The sequence below is a fragment of the Myotis myotis genome, unplaced genomic scaffold, assembly GCF_014108235.1.
Source record: "Myotis myotis isolate mMyoMyo1 unplaced genomic scaffold, mMyoMyo1.p scaffold_m19_p_2, whole genome shotgun sequence".
In the NCBI taxonomy this organism is placed as follows: Eukaryota; Metazoa; Chordata; class Mammalia; order Chiroptera; family Vespertilionidae; genus Myotis; species Myotis myotis.
In genome coordinates, this window is record NW_023416324.1 from 118,319,014 (window position 1) to 118,336,609 (window position 17,596).

The window sequence follows — 17,596 nt, forward strand, 5'->3', positions numbered from 1 at the left end:
AGGAACAAATGTAATAATCTGAACAATAAAGATTTAATAATAAAAAAAAAAACAAAAGTGCAAGATATTTTGAACCTCATTTGACTTTACTCTTTTCAAAGGCATTCTGTCTGCTCTCTAGATCTCAATAGAATCATTTCATTTTGCTATTCTCACTGTACTTTTCAGAGAAGAGCATATTATATGTAAGTATAAATCAAAGAAAATGATTTAACTGCTATCACAAAATCCTTGCAGATTGTTTTGTGTGTGTCACATGTACCACCAAAATTCAGTACGTGTGACCCCTCCTTAAAATTGTTTTCACAGTTACTATACACGTCAATGCAGAAGGCCACTTATAGTATTTTATAGTACACTATGTGATATATTTGACTAGTCTGATGGCTTACTTTAGTCATCAGATTTTGAATAACCAGGAATACTTTTAGTTTAGCTATTATATAAACCCTCAAATTAGCTTTCCCTCAATCAATAAATTTCATTAAAAGTGATTTAAAAATGTAGAGTAACAGCTGCATAATTGCAAAACATCTCCACTTACACAAGGATTGAGTGCAATTTATATATGTGAGACTTCTCATGGTGAAGAGTAGAATGGGAAGTTCAAACAGATTGAAGACTCCAAGGGCTATGATTCGCTGTAGTCATTTACTTCCTTTGACCACTTATTTGATTTCCCATATTTATGAAAGCAGTAAACCATTTAGTACTTTTCTTTTTTCATTTCAACATAAAAAACAACAACAATTGTGGAGAGAAAGTGAAAGATATAGATATTGTTTTTATTATAGAACAAAAAGGTTTTAGTATTAGCTAAATATAAGGTTCTGGCTAAGATAGAAACATATCACTCATTTAGAAGAGTTATTGTTATGAACCCAGTAAGAAAATGGTTAACTGGAAAGATAGGAATTTTATCAATTTAATAATTTGTATTCATTGAATAGTGACAAGTGAATAAAATGTGATTAAATTGGCTTTATAAAAATAATCATTTTAAATCCTATATTCCTAAATTATATTTTCCATTATAAATATATTGCTTCCTGTGAAGTGAATTATATGTTAATAAGTTTCAAATAAAATATTTTATGACATTGTGCATTTCCAATATTATTAACAGAAATACTTTTGAAATCAAGTGAAGTGTTAAATAGTAAAAACTAAATAGAATTAAAGAAGTTGAAGAAACAAATAATCATTTATCAATTAGAAGCCACACTGTTCTGATTATAAACTGAGTAAATATTCATCTCTCGCTCTGGATCTATATTGCATTTTAATGAAATGACTTTTTGTTAGCCATTTCTTTTTCCATGGAATATGCCTATAACTAATTTTGGTAGGACTTCCTAGACTGTTGTTACACAATGTCTATATTTTTCTATATAATTTTTGTCACTCTGGAATGATGACTACTCACTTATAGTCTTTGTGGCATAAATTTTAAGTTTGGGGTGGGAGAAACTCTCTACAGATGGATATATCAGAATCAGTTAGAAAATTTTTTTCAAACATATTTTCTTTGACATCCCTCCACCCAAATTATTATAATAGTGAGTCACTATCACTGGTGGGAATGTGTCATATCTTTCGAATGATGAGATAGGAAATAAAAACAAACCCACAAACATTGAATATTTGCTTTAGATCAATAATTATTTTTTTAAAAACTCCTGTTCCAAGGCATTCGTTTAATGTTCACTTTTTGGGGCTTTGTGCAGGCCAAATGAAGGCACAATTCAATGCAGAATGGTAGACAGCATCCCAAACTAGTAAGTGCTTACAACTTGAACTGAGGAAGTAAAACACATACGGGAGGGAGGTGGGAATAGAGAAACAAGGCAATGCAAAGCAAGGACAAGTACCTTTAAGTAGGAAGAACACAAGGAAGTACAAGATAAGAGTGTGTTAAGGTTAATCATTGTGGACAAGGTGGATCAAAGGATAATGGATATCAAGGTGGGTTAATAGCGAGAGCAAGCAAATACATATGTGAGCGACTGGAAGTAGACTGGCCTGCTGAAACACTGGAGTTAGTTTGGGGACAAGTGAGTGCCAGGGTGGTAAAATCTTGGGTCAGTTGATGGAAGCCAGTATGCTACACTGAGGAAAATAATTTGCAAGCATTTCAATGACAAGCAATAGAAAAAGGACTGTCAGCTTTTGAATCAAGAATTACTGGTAATAAGTATACTTAAGGAAGGTTGTACTTACAAGTATTACAGAGGGAGTAAGATAATAGGTTTTATGCTTTAGTAATGAAAGCAATTTCAGGAAAAATATATTGTTATGATTTTAACAATATTATACCATATTAAAAATCATACCATATAATTTTTATCCTTCTTTTCAGAACTAGACACAACAAATTCTCAGTCAGATCATGGTTTGAAATGAACAAAATTAATGTAGTAGTTCAGTGTTTAGGAGTTCCAACTATGGCATCAGATGGACCTGAAATCAAACCTGACTTCCAACCTATTGCTTTAATCTTTAAAAACACTGTGCACCCTTTATAAGACTCAGTTTACTAGTCTTCACAACACAATGGTAGCAGTTAAGACACAGGGCTCTTTGAATATTAAATAAAATCATGTCTGGGGATGTTTTAGCACACTCGCTGGCACTTAAACACTCAATTAATCTTAATTATTGTTATTGTATTAAGCAATTTGTGACTCAGCAAATCTTTCACACAAGCAAATGATGGAAGAGTGTACTTTCTAATTTTCCTTATAGAATGTAGCAGAATTTAACAATAAAAATATTAAATAGCACAAGAAGTTATTTTCTACTTGAGTTTAAGATACAAAGTGCAAAATGTTTATTATTACAAAATAAGCCATTCACTCAGGCACATTATAGTCAAAGAAAGAGAGCCTCTGAGTGTGTCCGCAACCATCCTGCCACACATTAATGCATGCAACTGTGCGTGACTGGCTCCGTGTTCATGCTTGCCATAGAAAGTCATATTTCCCATAAAGAACAACTCTGAACATGATGTGATTAACCTCTAGGGCCCTCCATCCCCTCATCTCCAAGCCCCACCTCATACTTGGCCTATGCTTTCTACTCGTGTTCAGCCAACTGGTTTCCATATCACCCACTCACTCTCACCAGTGGGAATTAGCATAACAGAGCTGTAGCGTGACTTTGATTGAAGCCAGCTTGGGCTGAATGCAGTATCAAAGCATAATTTAGCAGAAATCAAATCTAATTTACTGCGCATTGTATTTAAATCTCAAAAACCATTTCAAGGAAATGACACCAGACCTCTGATCTTAATTGACCTTTTCATATTTGGGTCTACTTCTCTGGAAATCACACAGCATACTTTTTAATATAGCTATTGTTCTTAATTGTGGTGATTGAACACTAAACTGTGCTACTCTGTTTTCTTCATCTCATTTCTTGTTATGGCTGCAGCAATAAGATCTAATCATTTAACAGATGAAGCAAGTAGGTTATTATATCATCATTACAAAAGATTCTTCTCATGTTTGGGGGTTTTAGAGAGGATATAAATATGCATTTTATAGTCTTTTGTCTTAGATGTACATAAGAGAATTGCCATTTCTGTAACTGGCATATTCTTCTGGAGCTATAACTCAACCTCTGTAATTCACATTGGGTCTAAATGTGTGTTTTGAATTGTCATCATGAGGACCTAATCGTGTTTCCTTATAGTCAATGAGAGCCGTCTCAGAAACTCCATTTAATGTACAGCACACTTTGTGCCCTTGAGCTGTGTTGACAAAATGCCACCTATCTGCCTATTCCCTCCCACTGGTGCTATCAGCCAAGTACTGCCTTTCAAACCATTTTCGTGCCACCTGGCAGAAATACTGGAACTGTGAAGTGTTATCAAAAGAATTATTGACGCAGTTTTCATTTCAAAACCTCAAAACTAAATTCCTGCAGCTGATATCCCATCACAGAAGATTGCAGAGAGAGTCTATAGAAGTAAAAGTGATTGATGCGATCTTTTTTGATGGTCGCCTTTGGAAGACAATAGGAAAGAATGGACATTTTCTGAGGTTGAATACTCTGTAAATCTTTTGCTAAGTTAAATTATTTAATATCTTAATTTTTTAAATGATTTGGAAAGCATTTGTTCTTGAAAAGCTATTCAAATTTTAGGTGAGAACAGCAGGGATATGTGATCTTCTTGCCCCATGTGGTTGGTAAGAATTGGAGTTTTGCCAGTGCTGGGAGGGCTGTACAACCAGAGGCTTTGCTGCTGGAAGATTCGCTCAGTTCAGATGGTGCTTGAAGGGTGGAATGGGGAGCAAAAACCCACGGTTTTTCCACCTAAAAGTGGTGAACAGGGAAAAGCCAGCAGCTAGTCAGCCCCAGATTGCAGTCTTAGATGTCCTGGGTAAGAGCTGAAATAAACTTCCCCCACACACCTCAGTGGCTACAGATCTAGAGACTTGTGCAAGGGAGATCCCTGGAGATAAACCAAGGGAGATGGGAGAACTGGCTGCAAGTCCAAATGACTTCCCTACCCACACGCAGGTCCACCAGGGCAGGCGAGCCTGGCACCGTCACAAGCTCTGCACAAATCCCCGACTGACCACTCATCTCTGCAGGCAGAGGGATGATCCTTAGGCAGCCAGGATAAAAGTTAAAATAAAAAATAATTAGGCAGATAACCTTAGTGACTACACATCTTAGGAGAAACCATTTTTCCATGTACCCACCATTCAAGTCATCAGCCTATTTAGAAAATACAGTGCTAGTGGAAATGAAAAAGGGTTATAATCATTTTATAAACTATTTGGCAGTTTCTTCAAAATTTGAACACAGAATTAAATACAGTCAGCATTTCCACTCTGGAATATCTATCAAAAAGACATCAAAATATATATTGACCCCAAAATTTATACACAAATGTTCATAGCAACATTATTCACAATAGTTAAAAGCTGGGAACAATACAAATGGTGAGTGAATAAGTAAAACGTGGTATATCCACACAATGGAATACTATTCAGCAACAAAAAAGGAAAACTCTATGGGATTGGGAGGTGAAATTAGACAAGAGGAAATTTTTGGAGGTGATGAAAGTGCCCCCAAGTTGGATTGTAGCAATGTTTCTCCAGTCATAAATTTACTAAAACCCATCAATCTGTATATTTACAGTAAATAGATTTTGTGGTATACAAATTATACTTCAATAGAGCTTTTTAAAAAATCATTCAAATAAAAAGTCAATTTACAGATTAGGAGAAGATAATTAAAATTTATACAATCATAGAAAAATTATAATACAGAATATATATGTCCATAAGTAAATATATGTGCATGTGTATGTGTGTGTGTGAACTCTTATAAATCAACTATACATAGAAAACAAAATTTTAAAAAAGGGGAAGTGGCAAAAATTATGAACAAGCAATTCACAAAGAAAACCTGAACAGACAAAAATAAACATCTAAGAGATAACATATCTCATCATAATTAAGAAAATATAAATGAAAACCACAAGAAAGGAGCAAATGCTGGCAAGGATATGGAGCAACAAGAATTCTTATCCACTACTGGGGAGATCATAAGTAAGTACACTCCTTAGAGAGCAGTTTGACAATGTTGAAGATGCACATTCCTCATCACCAAGTTATTCCATTTCTGGACACCATGTAAATTCTCACACATATTTCATAATACCTTAATTTTTTAATTTTAAAATTATACAGTGATTCCAGTTCCAGGAAGCTTAATGTGGCTTCAGTTCTGGTGACAAGAAAACCATATGGTATATTAGAAATACAGTGTATTTATAATAACTTGGAAAAAAAGTACAATATAAATAAACATCACATGAAAGGCTAAAAATTCAAGAAACTATAATTTCATGGTGTTTTTAGATTATATAATTAGTGGTAAATATTACAATATGATATTGCAGAATTTCTTTGTCCTTTAGAAGTTCTGATGAAATGTTATTATGAATGGTAATTTTCAATTGAATATTTTGCCCATCTTAATAAGGTTTTCTAACCTGTACTCCTTTAAATCGCATTTTTTCTAAAACATGTCTTTCTATATCTTTCTTGCATAAACATCTTTGAACAAATCTCCATACTTTTAAAGACAAAATTGAAGTTCCTTTAACAGAAATTATCTGTTCCTACTTACATCACTTCTGCACCCCTGATTTTATTCTTACACACCCCCAACGCATCCAGATCCACTGGCCTTATGTCTATTTCTCTTTATCCCAAGCAGTCTTACTTCTGTTCATCTAGTGAACTTTCGAAAGTGAATCAAAACACAACTCAAGCATGGCCATCTCTCGACATCTTTCCTCTTCTTTCCTCATCACCTGTTCTAGTTTGCTGCTCTTCTGCGCTTTCCTCCCCAATGCCCTCTGCATTTTTCTATTATATAAATCATACTCTACTGTATTTGTTTTTACTTATTTATTTACTTAGAAGTCTCTGCCATTAGCCAGAACATTATATGTTTTTAATTGGCTTTTATCACCTGTATCAAGCAGAATTTCTCATAATTTGAGTCAATTAATCCATTTTGAGTGAATAAATGGATGAATCATATTCTTTAAAATAAGTAGATGCATAGATGTGATCTTTCCCAGTTCATATTTTGGGGGATGTGTTTTAAGGGCTGTGTTAAAATTGTAGGATCTAAATTCCAAAAGCATTTTGCAAAATCACTCATCTACTATAAAATTTTTGGCCGAAACCGGTTTGGCTCTGTGGATAGAGCGTCGGCCTGCGGACTGAAAGGTCGCAGGTTCGATTCCGGTCAAGGGCATGTACCTGGGTTGCGGGCACATCCCCAGTGGGAGATGTGCAGGAGGCAGCTGATCGATGTTTCTCTCTCATCGATGTTTCTAACTCTCTATCTCTCTCCCTTCCTCTCTGTAAAAAATCAATAAAATATATTTAAAAAAAAAAAAAAAAAAAAAAAAAAAAAAAAAAAAAAAAAAAAAAATTTTTGCAAACTTCAAAAATAAAATTTAAGGAAGACTGTAGTTATATTTATAGTACAGATGGTAATTTTACTATGATAGATGCAGAGTAAGCATGGCATACTTAAAACTATAAAATAACTTTAGCTGGTTTGGCTCAGTGGATAGAGCATCAGCCTGCGGACTGAAGGGTCCCAAGTTTGATTTCATTCAAGGGCACATGCCCAAGTTGCAGGCTCCATCCCCAGTAGAGGGCGTGCAGGTGGCAGCTGATCAATGATTCTCTCTCAACATTGATGTCCTATCTCTCTCTCTCATGATCCCTTCCTGTCTGAAATAAATAAAAATGTATTTTATAAAACTATAATATACGTTTGCATTGTTTTAATTTGCTGTTTCGTTTGATTATTTCAATGTGTATTACATTTTAAAACTTAAATAAAAAGGACTTTATATAACTCCTCTGGGCTCTAAGATTTTAATGATGAGTCATAGGAGACAATTTAAATTGTTTCTGACTCAGAGCAGTATAGATGAACTAATAATCTGAATATGTGACTGTTATTAAAGACTGTGAACTGATTTTAACTATACTGACTTTTTAATTTTTTATAATGAGATGGAAGACATATTACTCAATACTTCTTGCTGTCTTTATTGTCACTTAACTTGTTTCCCATAAGATTATTACTAAGAAGTAAATAACTATACATTAACTTTCAACTATTTTTATCCTCATCTGAGGATATGTGGTTTGTTTAAATTGATTTTAGAGAGAAAGAGGAGAGAGAGAGAGGAGAGAGAAACATTGATGTAAGAGAGAAGTCAATCAGCTTGCTTCCCGTAAGCACCCCAACCCAGAACCAGCCTATAGGTGTACGGGACAACACTCCCAACGCCCGAGCCCCCCTGACAGGCTTAACTTTTTCTTTATAGATCTAATTTTGTTGGATATTGTAGATGATAGAGACCCATCTTAAGTCTTTTTTGGTATAAATATCTGGTGGCTTCACACCTTTACTGAAAAAACAGGTCCTGTAGTGTTTAAGAGTTATTCCTAACGTAGTTTTGTAACACTGATTTAAGCTAACATTCTTGTTAGAAAGGATAGAATAACAACAAGAAAATGTATCTGCTGATTCAGTGGAATTATGTGGAAATAACAAGAAGATTGTAAGAAGCAAGCAATTTTCTGAAAATACAAGACAACATAAACCACATGTTCAAATAGACCCTAAATCTGAGTTCTTCATCCTATTAAACAGTCTTCTGTTATCCATATTATAGAAAATTTCACTTAGTAGATGTATTCCCTTTGTCCCTGGGATATGTTGAATGTGGTGAATTAGGAGGCAGTATATTTTTTGGTGGTTATAAATAAACACCAAAAAATAAGTTACCACAGCTCTCAGTGACTTTTCTGAAAAAATGCTTAGCGTTTTTCTCCGAATGAGTAATCGGCTGTGTGTTTGAGGCTGCCCTACATTTACTCTGTTCTTGGACCTGCACATATGTGCTCCTGAAGGACTGAAAGAATTCTGAGTAAAGGCCTTTACTGAATGAATGTCAATTATTGTTAGACTTTTTTAGAGTTCAGATTTCAGAATTGTTGCCATGTACACCAGGTTCTAAAAACTAGAATTGATTTTAAAGTGTTTTCTTGGTCTTCAGTTTTCAAGCATAAGCAAAGAGTTAAAGTGGAAACAGATGATTAGAAAAAAACATGGGATGAGCATGCTGTTTTTTCTGCAATAGGAGTGGTTTTGTTGTGAAGAAGATGTCCTCATGGAAAATTCCAGTTTTACTGTCTACTTTACAATTAGCCCCCAATTTAAACCTGAATTTTCTTGGTATTTTTACCCCCACCCCCTTATTTTCTTTTCTATTGAAGTTACTTGTGTCTAGGTCTTCTTATCTTCACCTACACCATTTTACTAGTCTTCCTACTTTATTGACAGATGTATTTCCCTCAAAAGCCATCCTATATTTATTAGAGGGTTAAAGCTCCCAAAAGTTTTGCTTTACATTTGTTACTCCTCGGTTTAGAAAGAGTCAAAAGCTAGTTTGGCTTCTCAGGACATTCTTAGACTGGGTCCAGATCTGACTTTTGTAGCCCATGAGGTTTGCATATCTGGGCCACGCGCTCCTGCTGTATACTACGTGTATTTTTGATTGCACTTTGCTCAGGAAGTTCTTAGCTTGGAACGTGTTCATTTCTACACTTACCTAAAAGCAACCCTTTCCTCAAAACCCCCGCCAGGCTTACTTCCCACATAAAGCTTTTCACAGCCACCAGAACAAAAACGGCTCCCTCCCTCCTGAAGCCCTGTCACGTGTATTGTGTTCTGTAATGTAAGTGCTCCTCTGCTGTCCTCTGAGAGCACCTCTGCCCTAGACTTTACCATGGGCTTAGATAATTGTTGTTTCAGGGTTACAGTTGTTGTTGACATTACGTTTTATATTTTGTTTTATATTTTTCATTAAACTATGAGTTCCTTGATGGCTGCGTTACCAGTGCTTTTTCTCTGTGCATCTTTAGTGCCGAGAAGGGGAACATAGTAATTATCTGACTGATGCTTACTAGAAATGAATTAAGTAGAATCAACCACTTGTATACATTTATTTGTAACATTTTTATCTTTGTATGTAACCTTCATCTCATCAAATTTTCAATGTCTTCGACACTTCAGTTCTGTAATATAAACACTTGGAGAATAAATCTCATAGTTAATCCCTCTGGTATCCCTGTGCCTAGTACCATGTCTTGAAAATATTACAAAAAAAGGAATGTTTGTCAATAGACTGACTTCACAGAAAAGAGATATCTGAGTAATGGAGTGATTCGTTTCTATCTCTATTCAAAACACAAAAACAAATTGGGAAATCATATTTTTCCTTAAAACAAATTCTGAAAAAAGTAAGACTATCATAAAAATCTATTTTTCCATACAACCTTATGGCCTATGAATTTATAATGCACAATATTTCAAATGTGCTTACTAGTACGTTTACTTCTTTCCTCACATGTGATAGAGTGCTCTCTTCCTCTCCCCATTGTTTATGAGAAATGCTTAAAAATAAGTCAAAAACTGTAGCCTCTGTCTGGCACTGAGCCATCCACCTAGTACCAGATTGTCCCTTTGGTTACATTTTTCTTTCTCAACAGTTTATATTTACACACTTTCTTTCCATTTAAATTATAGCTCCTCCACAGTTTGTGGTTAGGCCAAGAGATCAGATTGTTGCACAAGGTCGAACAGTGACATTTCCCTGTGAGACTAAAGGAAATCCACAGCCAGCTGTGTTTTGGCAGAAAGAAGGCAGCCAGGTGAGTGTGAGCATCGCCTGCTTCTGTGAACCCCCCTGTCTTTGGTGAGCCTCAAATTTGCTTTGTCTTTCTTGTTATCAATGTTGAATTTACTTTGTTTCTAAGAATGGAACCGATTCATTTTAATATAAGTGGGAATTAGATGTTCCAGTGTTGGTTTTCTAAAATTCTGTATCTTATATAGAATAAATACAATTCCATGTAACGAACGATCTTTAATTCTAACCAAAACCTGTCACTATTTAAACTTTCTGAACAGAAAAGTTATTTCGTTTTCTTGCACTGAACTACCCTGAAATGGTGAGACAACATACAGCACTTAGAACATCCTGTCAATATACATTTCCGTTATTAAATTGCCAGGAAACAAATTTCAGTTACCTTTCCTAGGTAAATAGTGTAAATAACTTTTTCTTTATTATTAGGTTAAACATGCTTCTATTTAAGTGTGGGAAAAAATATTTTGTTCCATCAATCTTTCTAGATTCCTTCACAGTAGGGGTGGACAGGCAATAATACATTACAAACTGGAAGCAACTAACACTTTGGTCTTTGCTGTGCACTGGTTTATCCTCTCTGAGCAGCAGGTTTCTCAGATTCTCTGCTAAAATTCAATTGGATGCACAATTTTTCTCATTTAAGACTTGGTCCAAACTGTGATGAACACTCAGCCTCGAGGAGCTGAGGTTATGTTTGGAATTTCCGGCTTCAACCAGATCAGAAATTGGGTTCTTTGTCTAAGAACTTATCTGTACATTCCTGAAGGACCTAGAGATATTTTTTCTAGATGTTCCAAGACCATCGCCACGGAGACATGTAGTTCTCAGGAAGAAGCCTGTAGTGCTCCTCCTCAGCACCTTCTGCTATTTGGCCAAATCCTGGAAGAATTTTCTGAGGAACAATGGAAACCACGATTATCAGGAAATCTAAAAACTTTGATTTTAGATACGTATGGGGCGCCACAGCCTTTATTAAGAGAACCTGTTGCTCAGAACTCAGGCATGACCATGTGGGTAGCGAGGCATCAGGAAGTTCCCTCAGTGGTCTTTTTAATTCTTTGGGCTCCTGTATGTTCCCGGTACACCCTGAGCCAGCCGTTTTATAAAACTTGACCTGGATGGACAAATTGTCTCTCCTCCCTTCCTGAATGCACCGAATGCAGTCACTCCCCTATGATCTGTGGGGTGTAAAAGTAGTGAGGGGAAGATAATATAAAGTGCTGACCACTGCCTATCTAACATTGGAACTGTTCCAGGCCTTGTTTCCTATCTTTTTTAAAATCACTTTGTAACTATAAAATTGATATCTACACATAGAGTTCCTCAATTCTTCACTTAAAAATTGATTTTGGATAAAAGCATCACACACTCTAAACTCAGTGTTAAATAACATGACCTTAGCTATAACACACACACACACACACACACACACACACACACACACACACACGGGAAAAGGAAAGAATTCTAAAGCCATTTTCCCTTTTGTGAATGTACAATCTTTGCAGCACTATTCATCTTTACTGAAATTTTCTTAACCTAAAATATGAGGATAATACATATTACTTCACATAAGTTATGGAGATGTCATAATTTAGTTAGTTTATATAGAAAAGTGCCTTACATATTATGAAGGTCAACAAGATATTATTTCTAACATCTGGTTAGAAATGGGAAAATGCAGAATGCACCCGCCCCCCACTGAGTCCTGGCTACGGGGCAAGTTCATGCTTCTGCTCAGGTGAAGGCTGCAGGGCCTGAGGTCTTCCTCCGCCTGGACACTGTTGTCCAAGACCAAGGAGCGGCTCAGCACTGCTCCGGTCCCCTCTGCTCCCAGACCCACACAGGCCTGGGAAGGCTGAGGCCGGGAGAGAAATAAATATTATTTATTTATAAACGATGCAGGTAACATGATGTAAAACAATTTGATTGTGGCAAATCTACACTGTAAGTCCATGTATTGAGTCAAACACTATTGTAGCATGTTTTGTTATTATATGGATACAGCTATATCATGTGTGAATCCCATGCCCTGAAATAGCTCCCGGTTATAAAAATATTGCATAAAATGTGCTTTGTTCCCATGGCCAAATAAACATGATATTTTAATATGCTACATGGTGTTTTAATGGTGCTGAAAAACTAATGATTAAATAACTTCAGAGCATTTCTTCTTCTGTTATTTGACAAATCATTATGTAATTCCATAGACGTTAAATTTTCCAGTTAGATGATCTGATTTGCTTATAATCTTAGGTCTGTTTTTTTTTTTTTTTCCTTCTCTACCTGTCTTCCTCACATCAGAGAGAGAGAGAGAGAGAGAGAGAGAGAGAGAGAGAGAGAGAGAGAGAGAGAAGAGAAGTGCTGGCGCAGATTGTAAAATTTTAAATCATGAATTGGGGTATCAGGAAAAATAAATTGGTTTTACTATCTCCAGTATCCAATTTTTGCAGTGATCTATGACAATCCCTCAGAAGAGAGAGTTAAGAGCCTGGACTTAATGGTCCGTATTCCTCAATATGTGCTGATAATGCCAATTAACACTAATAGGATACCCGGGCACTTCAAAGCAAGAAGAGCTCTGTAAAATTCTGGGTTTTGCTTGTAATCCATTATCTTTTGCCTAAGTCATACAAGCAGGGAATAAAAAATGATGGGTTAACCTCAATCATATGTCATTTTCCATGTCAACGAATCATTTAGAAGGTGGACTAATATTACACTGTAGAGGAAGAGATCCCAGAGAGAATTAAACCCATCTAATGTATTAGTGCTATGTAAATCAGTATTCTAATGGCTAATTGTAGGAAAGTGCACACTTTGAGTTATTGTATCATTTTCAAGTGGCTTTAAAATTTAGACCCTTCTCTTTCAGATGGTTTATTTCAGTAATATATCTGGATTCCATGGGAGAATTAGCTTGTTCACAAATGATGTTTCATATGATAAAAATGTCTATCCTTGTATAGTAATACAAATTTTATAACAGGGCAATGGCATTTTGAAATTATGCTCCTGACATGCTAGCAAACATCACTTCTTTTAGAAAGGGTTTAACATCATGGTAATGTTTATGTAAAGTGGGCTTATGGTGTCACACTTGAATCTAATAAAGTGGACATCCATCATGTTGCAATAAAGAGAAGAGCTTCTAATTAAAGCAGGACATCATTCTCAGGATTAAAGCCATTTAGTGTAATTGAAAAGTGTTAATACCCTATTTCATCCTCTTCCATTGGTATTACTTCAAGGGTAAAAAACATTTTAAGGTGAAATGGGTCTTATGCCTTTAATTGAATTTTGTTATCTTCTTATTTTAAAGTATTGAGACTGTTTAATTACAAACCTGGAAAATTAATTACTGTATTGAGAAACAGATCGCATAGGGTTATAATGTCTGTTTTGTAAATAAATACAACATAAAATTGATATGTTCTTATTTATAATCCATCTTGGAAATATATCTCAATATAATTTATTACACCCAAATGTTTTTCTTAATTGAGTAACAGTAAAGCAACATAGGTCATGGCAGTTAATATTCCTGCTCTCATATGAAAACATTTTAAAGATTGTGATTAGTCTGCTTATATTTAATATGAGATAAATAGTAAACTAACTTTTAAAAAAGTATTATTATGAAATTTTTTTAAGATTGCACACATACTTCAGAAACAGTCTTTATCTTCTCTTTATTTTCTTTGATTTGCCTGCAGCATTTGTTCATAGTTCACTTTGAGGCTCTTATGATACGTAGAAAACTTACAGCACAAGTAGATTGGACTCTGTGTCAGTCTCAGTAACACATTTTTTGTAACATCGTTAGGAGAAATTTTGATAATATCAAATATTAAAAATGATCAGCAGAAACTATATTTTGCATTATTTAGTAATGTGCAGCATATAAAATGTATGCATAGTTGATGTTTCATTACATATCTTCACTTTCTTTTTTTTTAATATATTTTATTGATTTTTTACAGAGAGGAAGGGAGAGAGAGAGAGAGTTAGAAACATCGATGAGAGAGAAACATCGATTAGCTGCCTCCTGCACATCTCCTACTGGGGATGTGCCCTCAACCCAGGTACATGCCCTTGACCGGAATCGAACCTGGGACCTTTCAGTCCGCAGGCCGATGCTCTATCCACTGAGCCAAACCGGTTTTGGCCATATCTTCACTTTCTTATGAGTTGAGTCAGATAAGCATTATTATGCCCATTTTACAGATCAGCAAACCATGTTTCAAATATATGAAGTAATTATCAGAAAGTTCGGAAAAGATGAAATTGCTAAGATACTTATTTTTTAAAGATGATTGTGCCTTCAACTAGAGCATGCTGGCTTTTTAGAGCATATTATTTTTCCATCATTTGCAAAAAGTTTCTCAGTGAAACTCACAATGTGCCATTAAATTATTTCGATACTATGTGTGTGTTTTTTTAATTAAACCTATGTATTTTCTTTTCCAACCATATTTCCATAACTGCAATAGCTATTGTTAGTGTAATTTTCCTTCCAAGTGGGAAACGAATATTGATGAGATTGTGTTTGCTTCCACAGAACCTGCTTTTCCCAAACCAACCACAGCAGCCCAATAGTAGATGTTCTGTGTCACCAACTGGAGACCTCACGATTACCAACATTCAACGTTCAGATGCGGGTTACTATATTTGCCAGGCCCTAACTGTGGCAGGAAGCATTTTAGCAAAAGCTCAACTGGAAGTTACTGATGGTGCAGTATTATTAGATTTGTCTTATGGAAATAATGGTTTTTAAAAAATGGTTATTCTTTGATTTTTAGAAAGAGAGAGTAGGGACAGGGAGAGGGAGCGATCAATTTGTTGTTCCACTTATTTATGCATTTATTGGTTTATTTCTATATGTGCCCCGACTGGGGAATGAACCTGCAACCTTGGTATATTGGGATGATATTGTAACCTGACCAGGGCATACTTTTTAGTGCAAGATTCACATTAACATGTGAAATGTTCTGATTTGTTAGTTAAATTATTTTAATAAATTCTTATCATTTTAGTTTGGATCTAGATAAAATAACATTTTTAATAGTTTATAATTCTCCTTGATTTAATACCATTTATTTTCCCAGAGAACTTCCAAGATAATCTATTTATTGTTAAAAACATAGTGATGCATTATTTTAAAAAAATGATACCACAGTCAAAATGTATAGACATGTTCTCTGTATATTTTAATTAGTCTTGTGAAGACATGCTTGCTTCTAATAGACAATAATATTATTTTACTAGAGGAGAAATATAGCATCTTTAATATTCAGTGGAAATGGAGATGGGTTTTTAGTTAGCTAGTGACATCCTATGACTTTTTAATTATCATTTACTGTGTTAAATTAATTAAACACCTCAAAACATTTTGGATGCTAAAATTATTATTTCTTTATTTGAACAGATGTACTAGGAATCTTAAACAAAGCACCTATACTCATAGCAAAAGTTGGAAAAGAGACAAGAGCTTTAACTGGTTTTTCCCCAAGAGCTTGTCACAAATGACAATGAGGGAGTTTTCGTTACTTTTTTTAACCTATGCGCATGAATTTAAGCTCTATTTTTTTGATGCCTTAAAGTTTTTTCTGCTCTCCTATATTTGTGAATTTGTGGGTAGTTTTTTGTTTGTTTGTTTGTTTTTCTTGACACTATGATTCTGAGACACAGAGCTTCTCTGTGTGACCTCTCTGATTCTCTTCTGGTGGAACGTGCTTTCATACAATTCACATTGACATGTAGATTAAAAGGTCATTTAAAATTAATAGGAAGGCAATGCTTTTTAATGTTTGTGCTATTGCCTGATTCAGCACACTGGCAGGAATGAAAATAATGTAAATAGAACAGACAAACGTTGGCTGTGGGGTCCTGGGTCGTGAACGGTTGCACTTGCTGCTGCTGCTGCTGCTGCAGAGATTCGCTGGTGCCAAACGGAAAGAAGCCAGGTTCAGGAAGGACCGGTGCTGAGCTCTTCCTGTAGCTGGACATGACCTTTTACTCTTCATGCGTCCATATTTCCTTAAACTAAATATAACTGTTAATCTTTGTTAACATTTTAAGTTTTCTCCTATGAACAAAAATGTCCAGGTGCATATACTTGGAAAATCTGATATTCTGGCCAAAGCCAAGTTTTAGTCTACACTTTACAAAACATTTGAAACAACACTTAAGATCTCTATTGCAATCCTTTGAAGATCTTAGGTTATATTAATTTACAAAAGACAGACTCTAAAATATTATTAAATGAAGAAATTTTTATGGAAAAACATATTTGTAGAAAATAAAATTGAGGAATTAGAAAAGTTGGTTTATGGTATGACTGTGGTTCATGAAACAGGTGGATATTCAGAATTATGATTAATATAACGGAACAGAAAATTTTTGTTTTGAGAATTTATGTTAGTTGATGACATGATCACACAAAACGCAGTAGTTATTCTAACTGCGTTTCTAAGGTCAAAATTAAGGCAGTGATAAACAGTTTTAAATCTGGTGAACAAAATGGCTCTGTACATTTTCCTACAACTGGCTTGAACATTAATTACTACATTGATTTTTACTTAAGTAAGCAATTTCAAAATCAAGATCCTTTTTCAAAAACATTGAATGAAGGTTATAGAGTTATTGATTTTTAGAGTAAAGAAACCTAACTTCAAGGCTTGCACACACGTATTATTATTGTAACAACTGTCTCCAAATTTTAACTTGCCACATTGGTTGATGACTTCAGCTTTAGTGTTTTGAATGTTTTAATTTGGTTAGTAATTTAAAAATATGTGATCCATTATTTTTATTTTCAACATTTTTTGTGTGCATGATTCAGGGCCATTTAGAGCCAATTGAAATTCCAATGAAGAAGAAAGCATATGCCATGTTCTGAGAAACAAGCAAAACATCTATAGCAATGCTTCTGTTATGTTTTTACACTTAAACTTCTTTCTCAGAAATATTTTTAGCTCAAGTGTTCAAATAAGATGAGATTGCTAAAGGTGATGAAAGGAACTTTTAAATGATAATTTTACTGATTATAGATTGAGATAAGATGTTTCAATATACTTGAGTTTTAAAATATCCCATTAAAATACCTCATTAATTCATTCCTACTGTTCTTCATTTCTTCTTCTACATCTTGTCTTTGAGAAAATTAAAATATTGTAATGAGAATTCTATGAATAGAGTCAATAGAATCTAAAAGGACTGATGGGAAGACATGTACTTATATCTTATATTGACAAAAATGTTCATCACAATCTTATATGACTGATTTATTGGAGATTTATAATGCATAGTCAGAGAAAACCATGG

General features: G+C 34.7%; 1 protein-coding gene across 11 annotated transcripts in view; it reads left to right on the top strand.

Moving 5' to 3' along the window:
- ROBO2 (roundabout guidance receptor 2) overlaps positions 1-17,596 on the top strand; it is a 1,562,785-nt gene that overhangs the window by 1,417,823 nt on the left and 127,366 nt on the right. For all 11 annotated transcript variants that reach the window (XM_036349426.1, XM_036349422.1, XM_036349425.1 and 8 more), the window contains 2 exons: positions 10,147-10,271; positions 14,832-15,003. In XM_036349426.1, coding sequence (XP_036205319.1) covers positions 10,147-10,271; positions 14,832-15,003 — 297 coding nt within the window. The remainder of the gene's footprint in view (positions 1-10,146; positions 10,272-14,831; positions 15,004-17,596) is intronic.